The sequence below is a fragment of the Hypanus sabinus genome, chromosome 4 (genome assembly GCF_030144855.1).
Source record: "Hypanus sabinus isolate sHypSab1 chromosome 4, sHypSab1.hap1, whole genome shotgun sequence".
Classification (NCBI taxonomy): Eukaryota; Metazoa; Chordata; class Chondrichthyes; order Myliobatiformes; family Dasyatidae; genus Hypanus; species Hypanus sabinus.
This window is the reverse complement of record NC_082709.1, coordinates 37,626,837-37,638,850: the sequence shown is the minus strand read 5'-3', so window position 1 is coordinate 37,638,850 and position 12,014 is coordinate 37,626,837. Positions and strand designations below refer to the sequence as shown.

General features: G+C 38.0%; 1 protein-coding gene across 1 annotated transcript in view; it reads right to left on the bottom strand.

Annotated features, from left to right (window-relative positions):
- The window catches only part of LOC132392659 (collagen alpha-1(III) chain-like), a 116,766-nt gene that overhangs the window by 60,907 nt on the left and 43,845 nt on the right, over positions 1-12,014 (bottom strand). Inside the window, exons 4-8 of the mRNA XM_059966834.1 lie at positions 10,107-10,205; positions 7,591-7,674; positions 7,426-7,470; positions 3,921-3,974; positions 100-153 (exon numbers count right to left, since the gene is read on the bottom strand). Coding sequence (XP_059822817.1) covers positions 100-153; positions 3,921-3,974; positions 7,426-7,470; positions 7,591-7,674; positions 10,107-10,205 — 336 coding nt within the window. The remainder of the gene's footprint in view (positions 1-99; positions 154-3,920; positions 3,975-7,425; positions 7,471-7,590; positions 7,675-10,106; positions 10,206-12,014) is intronic.

Genomic DNA, 12,014 nt, shown 5'->3' with positions numbered 1-12,014 from the left:
GAATACTTCACCCTGTTTTGTTACTTTGAACACGTTACAGAAAAAGAAAATTGCTGTTACTGGTCAAAAATGATAAATGGCAGCAGTATAGATACTTACATCCTTGCCTGATGGTCCAGGAGGTCCAAATGGACCTGGAGGACCTGGCGGACCCTACAATAAAAACAAGGTAATTAATATCTTCAACAAAACAACAAATTTCACATCATCTACATCATCTGATTCTAATAAAAACAATCTAGTAAATTTATACTATTAAGGATAGAAAGTATCACAAAATATATACAAAGGTTATTTGATTTGAAACAATTGGTTTATTGACCATTATAGAATGTCTCTTTGGTGCTTCCTGCTCCCTTCCCCTTTTCTCAAACATGGATCCCCTCTCCCCGTCCCCTTCCCACTCTCAGTTCACAATAGAGACCCATATCAGATACAGTACAGTGCAGTACATAAAATTACTACAGTACTGTACAAGTAAAGAGGGAGATGACAGTTTCCATGGTCAACTTGGAAGGTCTCCAAGATTAACTTGGAAGGTGAGAACAGTGTAAATTACTCATTTAATTTACAGTTATATTTTACCAATATTTTTATTAGTTTCTACATAGAAGAATACAGAGCACAAGAAAGTATATATAAAAGGTCAAAAAAGATTTTAAAAACTACCAATTACATTATATCTGTTCATAATAACAATCTCATTACCCCATATTCATGTAAGTTAATCAATAGTTATATTGAAATATACTAATTTATTCAATGTTTATTAAGGAGAAAAAATACCTTCTCATATAATAAAAATTAATTATAGCCAACATCTGAATTTAAACAACGAATTGAAAGTATTGAAAATAATTCAGAAAAGGTCCTCACAATGTCTGAAAGTCTTGATGAAATTCAGAAATTGAACAACAAATTAAAAACTAAGTCAGTCATGGAGGGTTTAAAAAAAATTAGAATAAGTGGGACTTGAAAGGGAAAATCTCAAACCAATGTGTATTCTAAATTATCTCAGGATCCTCAGAGTATGTTTAACTATTAAATTATCAATTAGTTTACCTACAAATAAAGGAAGTGAGGAACAGTTATATTTTTAATATCCTGCCCATAACTGAAGGACATAAAAAAGATGGAAATTGAATAAATTGCCTAATACTTACTTTTTCATGATCAACTACATGAGTATATTTGAATCCATGACAAATATTATGTTCATGACAATTACATTTAAATCCAAAGAAACACACACAAAATGTTGCAGGAACTTATCAGGTCAGGCAGCATCAATGTAAAAGAGTAAACAGCCGATGTTTCGGGCCGAGACCCTTCAACAGGACTGGAAAGAAACAGAAGTCAGAGCAAGAAAGTAGGAGATGGGAAGAAGAGGTTTAAGGATAAAGGGCTGGAGAAGATGATAACTGATAGGAGAGGATAGAAGACTATGGAAGAAAAGAAAGGAGGAGGAAGAGAACTGGGGGGAGGGAAGGGTGATAGACAGGTAAGGAGGTAAGGTGAGAAAGGGGAACAGGAATGGGGAATGGTGAAGGAAGAGCAATTACTGTAAGTTTGAGAATCCAGCTTATTAGCAGAAGAAGCAAGGGACCAAATATCAAGTCTTCCTCAGACCTACTGCACAAAAATTTCCAGTGAATAGTATTTCCTCAGTGTCCATTTTATTTTGATCATTTATACTGAGCCAATTTTTCTTTCGCTATGTCAGATAAAACACATAAATCTATGGAAAGAGAAACAGGGTTAATGATTTAGGTTGAAGACCCTATGTCAGGTCTGTGGAAAATGAAATAATTAACACCTTGGATCCAGCAGTCTTTGTCAAAACTGGGAAAAAGAAATTCTGACCTACACAGAATTCTATCTAAATGACTCAACCTGATTTGTCAGCTATTCATTTTCCTCCACAGATGCTGCCAGGGGGCCATGAGTAAATAACTCAGAGTACAGTGGAGTGGAGGATTGATTTGACAGGCAATTGTAAACTCAGCATCATCCCCTGTGGACTTCCTAAAGGCACTTCCTAAAGTAGTCAGCCTGTTTATGTTGATTCCTGCAGAGACAACCATATTGACTTCAGCTCAGTTTTACTTGCTGCCTTTTCTTGGTGCACATGAATTTTTTATCATCTTGAACAGTCTATTGTGTACAAGTTGGTCAACTTTGTGCAGACTACATTAAATGCATCATCATCTTAGGTCTTCCTTGTGTAATGCCCTGGTTCATATTTTTACTGTAATGCTGTATGTATTTCATTTTGGCAGTTCTGATGCATTTTGTTTCAAGACAACAAGAAAACAAGAGCAGCTTGTTTTCAGCTTGCTCCACTTTCAGCTTGTTTGGGTTATTGCTGAAGATAAGAGATGAGGAGAAATGTGTGCTATCCAATTAGGATGGTTGACTTAATGGGAGGTTTCTCTGGTGAGGGACACTAAGGTTTGGCTTAAGGCTTTTATTTGAGAATAGATGAAGAGGGAAGATGCAGGAGAAAAGCTGTCATAGGATTTGACCTGGAGCGGGACCGTGATTCGACAAAGCCAGGGGTGATATCAATTGAGGATCAGTGACTATGGAAACACTGTGAGCTCCACCAACTGTGTACATTAGACTGTTTCATTAAAATGGGCACTTTTTTTTGTTCTTTTCTTTACTAACTGTTTTGTTAAATTAAGAACCATAAAGATAATCTTTTAATTATATGTGGTGTACTATCTGGTATTTTTTGGCACTAATTTGCTATAGGGTAGCGAGTTACACAGCATCCACACAGCCACAGGGGTTTGGGATGGGAGGGCGCCTCAGTCACGGGAGTCTGGCGGAGCCGAAGGTTGTCTTAGGCAGCCAAGGAAAGCAGAGTGTTTCACTTGTCTCTTCAGTCTGACGCAATCCTTCCTTAATAAACTGTATTAGCTGTGTTTTTCTAAAAACTCATTTAAACTGTCCTTTCTCAATTATTTACCCTAATTGCCCTTAATAATCTGATAAACTTATGAATTATCCCTTTCTCCCTTCTTTGGTAGTTGTGATCTTGCCCTGTTGCCAAAGAAAATGGGGAAATGGTAGAGCCGGTGCTGCTTTCTTCCCATTTCTTTTTAGAACCTGAGATAGATTTTGTCTTATACAACATAATAAATTGTAAAAATGTTCCAGATATATTCCACATAAATTTACCACTATCTTTTCTTCCAGAACAGAAATATAACTTAATAATTAACTGAGGCATATTTGTGCATTAGTGCTCTACAAATGTATATAGTTTTCCTTTTATTACTACTCCAAGTAAATGTCGCTGTTTCACACGCATATTGATACAAATAGTATATGGCTTAAGTTTCATTTGGACGTGTGAACACTTTGGGTCAGGATTCAATCTCCTCGATGTCAGCTGTTCTGCAGCCCATTCCATAAGCATAAAAACTCCAAAAAAGGTCCATTATGTCAAGTAACATAAAGTATAGAATTTCTTCTTCATTAATCAAAGTGTACAATTTTGTCTGCCATAAATCTTCACCCTTTTAAATCCAAAAAAATAACTTCATATTAAACCCATGTATAACAGTATCCCTTTTGTTGTGCTCTTGTAAATCAATTAAAGGTAAATCATTATGTTAGATATTTGCTCACACACAGACATTGGTCTATCATATATCAAAGCTGATGACAGGAATGTCAAAATCTTGCTGATGTGGGTTTCATTTGAAAATCAGAAATTTAACCTAAAAACTTTAAAGGGTCATCATTTTCATGAGTACATAAACAAGCCAGGAAGACAGAGAAGAAAAAGCAAGAAGAAATGAAACAAGTAAGCAAATTGTTTGAGGAACTCAGCAAGTTAGGTAGCAACTGTAGAGGAAATGTAATAGACTTTTCCTTCTTCAGAATACCATTTTCTTTATGATACTCACCCTAGAACCAGGAGGTCCAGTCTCACCAGTTCCCCCTTGGTAACCAGCTGGACCCTAAGTGCAATCATAATGCACATAATGTGATATAAACAATACATAACATGTTTCAGAATATAATTGTTTTTTTATAATTCAGTTAAAAGCTTATAATTTTTATTGAATCTTGAATTCCTCAAAATCAAACAGTCATAAAATAGGACGTATTTTGATGAGCTTGAAAGTAAAAACCACAAAATTTACAATGTCAGAAAAAGCTGTTTCATCCAAAAATTGCAATGCAGACATTTATCATAAAGTGCAAATATACACTGCAACCTGTGGATAATTAAAACATAATAGTTATTCAACAATGTGATCATACATGGTAATATGTAGTATGATTTATGGGTCAGCACATTTTCCCTGTATGGGAGGTTTATCTTATTACCACAGTGAATAAGATTTCCAGCTTTTGTTAGGATAAAATTATCTTAGTCAGTAAACTCTAGAGATCCACTGCTGACTTCTGTCTCATTCACCAACTCACCTCTGAATTTCATGCCTGAAAAATAGGCTATAGAAGTGAGAGACAAGCTGGAGGTTAGATCCCAGTACAAAAGTACTCAGGCAAGATGCCAGACATAGTTTGCTGAGAGATGTCACTCTCGTTTCTGATTGGGAGGTTGTGACCTCACAGCATAAATTTACAGACTTGAACATAACATAAAATTTACATCTAAGAGAGTGCTTTATCTTCAAGATGACTTATATTGAAGAACTTTCTGCTCTCTCATGTGGACTTGAACAATATTGTAAAGATATTACTGGAAACAAATTCTTAGGAGTAGGATATATGAGCATTTGGAAACCCATGGAATAATTAGGGAGGGCCAGCATGGCTTTGTAAGTGGCAGGCCATGCCTTACCAACTTGATTGAATTTATTGACAATATGATGAGAGAGATTGACGAGAATAGGGCAGTCTACATCAATTTTAGTAAGGTATTTGACAATGATCCTCATGAGAGGCAAATTCAGAAGATTGAGGCATGGGATCCATGGCAAAATGGCTATATGGATTCAGAACTGCATAGAAAATAGAGAGTAGTGGCTGAAAAGACTTGTATGGGCTGGAAGTCTGTAATTAATGCAGTTCTGCAGGGATCTGTGTGGGGACCTCTGCATATAAATCTCCTGGATGAAAATGTAGATGGGTGGGTTAGTAAATCTGCTGATGATACCAAGATTGGTGGACTGTAGAAGACTGACAAAGAATACAGCATGATAAAGATCAGTTGCAGATGTGGGCAGAGAAATGACAGATGGAATTTAACCCAGATAAATGTGAGATGTTGCACCTCGGTAGAGCAAATGCAAGGAGATACTACACTGTTAAGGGCAAGATCATTAACAGTGTTGCTGAGCAGACAGATCTTGGGGTCCAAGCTCATAGATCCTTGAAAGTGGCTACACAGGTTGACAAGGTGGTCAAGAAGTCTTATGGAACGTATGATTTTATTAGTCAAGGCACTGAGTGCAAAAGTCAGCAGGTTATGTTGAAACTTTATAAAACTCTGGTTGGGCCACATCTGGAGTATTGCATACATTTCTGGCTGCCTCAGTATAGGAAGGATGCTGAGGCTTTAGAGAGAGTGCAGAAGAGGTTTACCAGGATGCTGAAGGGTTTAGAGGGCACATACTATCAAAACACACTGAGTAAACTTGGGTTGTTTTCTCTGGAGTGCTGGAGGCTGAGGGGAGATCTGATAAGGGCTTACAAGATTATGAGAGGCCTAGATAGAGTGGATGGAGAGTATCTGGTTCCCAGGGCTGAAATCCTTAATACCAGAGGGTATGCATTGAAGGTGAGAGGGAGTAGGTTTAAATGGGATGTAGGAGTAAGTTTTTTACTCAGAGAATTGTGGATGCCTGGAATGTGCTGCCTTGTATGGTGTTAAGAGGCAAATTCATTGGAGACTTCCAAGAAATGTTTGGATAGGCACATGAGTGTAAGAGAAATGGAGGGATATGGACATAGTGTAGGTCAGAGGGATTAGTTTTTGGGTGCTCTTGACTTTCTTTTTACCTGGATGGCACAAAATTGTGGACCAAATGGCCTGTTGCTGTGCTGTATTCTTCTATGTTCTAATATCATTGTACCATTAGAAAATCAGTTTTGGTGAGCCAGTTGTGTTTGAGAATCCTGAAAGTACTATCTATTCCATTCTCTCATAACAGTTTAAAAAAGTTTACAATATGTAATTTGCCTGTCATGCTTTACATTTGGAATGGATGCTCTCAGATTCTTCAACAGATTAGAAATGTAAATCAGGGCATTGAAAGGGAATGTGGGATACTTGCTATTATTGGCTGAGGCTTGGAATACAACAGGGCAGCCATTGTAAGAACTTTATACCTTATACCTCAACTGGAGCACTTCATGCATTTAGAATTGCCACAGCAAGGACATCATAGGATTGGAGAAGGTAAAAACAATTTTATGAAGATCTTGCCACAGGTAATGAATTGTCAGTTTATGGAAAGGTTGGTTAGGCTGGAATTGTTTTCTTTTGAGCAATGGAGACTGAGGGGATATCTAATCAAGGGGTATAAATTTTTGAGGACCAGACAGAGTGAATAGGAAAGCTGTATTTTCCTTAATACAAATCAAATATTTGAAGCCATTGGATCCTGTTAGTAATTGGTGAATTTAAAAGAGTTAAGGTAATAAATTTTCACCCAAGAGTATTGCAAGTCTGGAATGCATTGTCCAACAGAGTAATAGAGTACAAAAGCTTCACCACATTTCAAAAGTTCTTGTGCAAGTAGCTGAGTTGCCATCGGATTATGAAATTAAGGTTGGCTTTCCCGGGTACAAAGGTCTAAATCAATTCCTACTTTGTTGTATTTCTGTTTTATCTCAATTCAACCAGTAGGGATATTCTAAAATACATCACTAGCCATGGATCTTGGTTCATGCTGTGGGATTCTGAGCCACAGATAAATTCCTTATGCACTTTAAATATTTTACATTTAGAGAAAAACATACAAAACACATACATATACATAGAGTTACATTGGGCTTATTAGTAATAGGGACAAAATACTTTCTATTCATGCCCAACACCTTTAATTCTCAAATAGTAAAACCCTGAACGAATGGTATTTCCTTCCATATAGTTAGAAGTCTGTAACCCTATCTTATTGAAACCATTATTTTCAAATGCATAAAAGGCCTTTATTACAAACGTAAATTGCATTATAGGAGGCTAGCAAATTGGCAGGTACTGAATCTCTTTAATCTATCAATTTATATCACATGACTGATTGCTACACAGTGAACAGTCCAGGTTGTGGAAGTGTTAAGAAACCGGCTTTTAAGTGATTGACAACTGTTTCTAGAATTACTTGCTTTCTTCAGTGATACATTTGGTTTGAAGTACAGTATTGTCCACCTTAGTGTGAAAAGCATCAAAATACAGTAAAGTAAATACAAATGCTAAATACAGTATAAGCAGCTACTTACAGGTGGTCCAGGGGGGCCAACTGGACCTCTAATTCCTGGAGGACCCTAAATTATAAAGAATTATAAGTTGTTATTCTGAAATTAAAGCAGAATATCTGTGACTTATTTTGATGCACGCAGAATCCAGTGATTTAAACAGAAATAGAATGAAAAGAATCAACTCACTTGGACTGTTCTAGGTTCTACTACTGGTCCGTAGCCACTTTTCTTGCCACCCCATCCATATCCATATTTACCTTGATATACAGCCTGCAATAAAGAATACATCTGAATGCTCTTCATAGGCCAAAACTTAGAAACTTGAGAACATTAAAACAATCAAATTAACTTAAATAACTATTTTGTTCAATCAAAATTGTCTTAAAATCTGCCAAGTATGTTCCCAAGCCCAGCTGCGAAAGGGGGTTGGGCATGGGGCTAGCATCCTCGTCCTGTAACGCCCCAGAGCTGCAGAAATGCCAACAGAAGCTCCGAAGATCTCATTCCTAGAAGCAGATTTTTGCCCAGAAGATAAAAAAGGGCAACACCCGGGGATGACTTGAAAGACTGGCCCAGGACAGAGGACTCTGGCAAGCTGCTATTAGTGACCTATGCCCAGTAAGGGTGATGGGCATAAGTCTTACTCCCTGGAGGAATAACACCATGACAATAATCTTACAAGCTACATTTTCCTCAGAAAAGACAATGGCTATCTATCAGTTTCAATGTAAAGCATTTTGACCATTTTAGATTGTCAATGAAAATTGTGGTGTGGATTGGCCTCAATGCAATTATACATATGGGAAAGCATTACTAAGTGTTTAGAATTATGGCATCATAAAACTTTGAAAAATCTGAAATTTATTAGAACTTATTTATATCTCATTGAAATAATAAAAATATAATCATATTATTGACTGATACCTTCTAACATAATTGTCAAAAGATAAGAGGAACTGAGCAGGCAAACAAAAAATTGCTGAGATATATTACCAAGGTATCATCCAGCAGAGGTTATTCCGATTTTACAGATATCATTGGTGTTGAATATTATGGCATCAAAACAAAACAGGTCAATTGAAAGGATCAGATTAACAAATACTGTCAGAATATGGAGCTATAACACCTAAACTTCTGGTGCAGGATAAACACAACAATATATACAAGATCATTTTACTTCATTTAGTAGCAAAGAATTTCAGGAGCGCCCTGCACAGATAATTCTAAATTGTACAGTTATTGTCACTGAGTTGATGAAGAAATGCCATTACCTTTTAAAGTTTAAGAAAAATTGTTGTGCAGGTGCCAGCAATTCACCTGCTGTAGGCATGAAAGGGAAACGGAGAGACTGTAAGGTGAAGGGGAAAATCAGGCATGGAGGGGTTGGGTAAGGAGGAGGGGAATAGAACAGGTAGCACGGTACTGTAGTGGTTAGCACTATGTTTTACAGTACCAGCAACCCGGGTTCAATTCCCACTGCTGCCAGTAAGGAGTTTGTACGTTCTCCCCATGACTGTGTGAGTTTCCTCCTGTTTCCTCCCACAGTCCGAAGACGTACTGGTTGGTAGGGTAATCGGTCATTGTAAGTTGTGTCCTGTGATTGGTCTAGGATTGAATTGGGAGATTTCTGGGTGGCGCAGCTTGAAGGGCTAGAAGGGCCTACTCCATGCTAAATCTCAATAAATAAGTAAGAGAAGGACAAAGGTGAGAGAGGGTAGAAGTGTGGACAGAGGGAGACAGGAGGATGGGGAGGACAGATCGCCAAACAGGAGGAAGAAGATGAAGGGGAAAGAGGGAAAAGAAAGGGTGCAAATGAGAAAAAAACAGAAGTTGAGGGAGTGCTGATGGAATTGGGAAATCATTGGAAGGGAGTATGTAGCAGGAGGAAAGCAGGCATTGCATTTAGGCTCCGCAGCCCACCCAGTAGATCTATTGAAGAGTCTAAACAATAGTGTATAACAAGTGTTACTCCCACCATGAACATACTTTTGAGAGCGACTGAACAGTAAAATTTACCAGCACTGGACATTTTGTCTGCATATGGAGGAGTGAACAGTTGATCTGCTACACCTGACATGTGATGCATAAGCCTTAAATATAATGAAGTGCATTTGCTGCTCGTTCTCAGAGAGATTGAGGTGCTCATGGGGTCAGATATGTTGACATCTCAATACCAGATCATCCTGAATTTCCATCATTCAGACAGAAGTCCAGGACATACAGATTTATGAATGGTTAACCGCCAGCTTATCACCTTAACAGGTTCACCCTCTTGGAAGCTGTCAGGAGACAGAAGCTGTCCTGAGGGCAGGAACGGGGTACTGATTGTGTATGATCAGCCATGATCACAGTGAATGGCGGTGCTGGCTAGAAGGGCCGAATGGCCTACTCCTGCAACTATTGTCTATTGTCTATTGTCTATTGACTATCAGTCTACTGGTCTGCTCAATGCAGCCTATTGAATTAAACTACCAAATGCAGCTTATACCTCAGCATATCACGTTATATATGCCTTTCATTCCATTTTTTTCATTGGAATGTGATGTTGATTTGGATTGAGTGTTCAGTATTTGCATAACAATAATCAGGACATACATAAGATGGCCTTTAAAGTTGTTATCTCTGATCATGTAAGCAATAAACTTTATTTCAGGCAGCACAATAAAAACTTCAACCGGGCGGTAGGGAAATGGTCAACTTACTCCTCCACCATTCATTGCTGGAAGTCCGGGAAGGCCAGGAGGTCCGGGAGGGCCAGGATACCCATCTCTTCCAGGTGGACCAGGTGGACCAGGTGGACCCTTGTAAGTAAAATGAGTATTTACAATCAAATATTTTTAAAAAGACATCCATGGCATTTAGATATTAATTTTGTATTTCCAAGCTTGAAGAGATTTTTTATTTATTCGTGAGATGTAGACGTTGTTGGCAAAGCCAATATTTATTGCCCAGCCCACTGTACTATGGCTCCCCTCTTTGCAATCCGTGCTACAAAAGCGTTTACACTCTGTCATGGGATAAGGAGTGCCAATATTTAGAAACAGTGATAAAAAGGGAAGTAACATGTTGCCCAGTCATGATGGTGTGCAACTTGTGGAGGAATTTGCGGATGTAGCACCCTATGCGCCAGGTACCTTTGCCCTTTCAGGTGTCAGATGTGGCAAGTTTGGAGTGTATGTTAATGACAAGTGATGTACACATATTGCCAAGATAACAAGATTCTGCTCCATAAGTCAGAGTGGCGTGTGATACTGTCCCATGTTAGAGACTACACATGGTGAAATTCCGCTACTCAAGTTCAAGTATAATTATTATTCAACCATACATGAATATAGTTAAACAAACCAACGTTCCTGCAGGGCCAAGGTGCAAAATGTATTACCAACAGCATCCAGTACATTGCACATGGCACATAAAGCATATATGATTACAATAGCAGAAAAAAAGGTCATGAAGAAAAAAATAATATAGCCCAAGTCCCTGAGTGGCATGGCATGTAGATAGATGGCAAGTTGTCCTGGTCCAGCTTGCCCTTCCTTCAAGTGAACGCTGGAGAGCAGCACCGACAAGGGGCCCACCCCAATCCACAGACATATCTGCTCCCTCCAACACTGCCTCCAGCATCTCCTCCCTCTGGATGGCTGAAGAGGGAATCCCACAGCATGAGGGTTAAGTCTTCACCACAACTGAGGCAAGGGAGTTCCCTTGTCGTGGGTCTTCACAATGAAGCAGTGAACTGGACATGCAGTATACTATTGTACATTACCCAATGTCTAACAAGGTCTTGCAATCACGATACAAACACCCAAGACAATCACTTGCACTGCAAACCACCTTGGCAAAACAATACTATGTAACAAGTCCAGGCAAAGACACAACAACGGTACGCAATAAGTCCAACTCCATCACCATCGAGCAACTCGCTAATGTGATAGTCCTGTAGTATGTAATATCCTTAAAATCAAACAGTATCTTACAATTGTATAAAAGACATAAAGGATGAACAATTACATCTTTAATTGGACCATGGTTGCATTCAAGTACACTGCCATCTTACCAATGTGAAGCAGGACAGAAATGTTCAGGCTCTTAGTTGGACCTAATGTTCTATAGCAATAGACTTGGCAACCCCAAAGCAAACAATTTCCTTGAAAGAGTATGCAATCTTTATATGGACATAATTAGAATGTAGTTATGTAAATTGAATCATTTTGAAAGCTTTGCATTGATCCCTTACAAAGCCTCAACTCTGGAAATCAGTTAGCTTTACAAATTACATTTTATTATCAAAATTGCTATTAAATTGTAAACCACCTTTTATTAAAAAAATTAACTAATTCCTTTCTTGATGAGATTATCTGAGATTTTGCATATAATTTAATTGTCCTGAAGATGTTCATGTTTACAACCACCATCCTGTCATAAAGTCCAAATGGCAATATTGTTTGATGGTTCAGTTTTATCAGGGGAAGGGGTAGTATCAACTATAAATGAGCAGGATGCATAACAGCTGTGCATACAATATAACCCTTTTATATTTGCTATTAGACAAAGAAATTGAAAAGGTATATGACAATTCATGATAACTTCACTATTAAAAATTAAACATC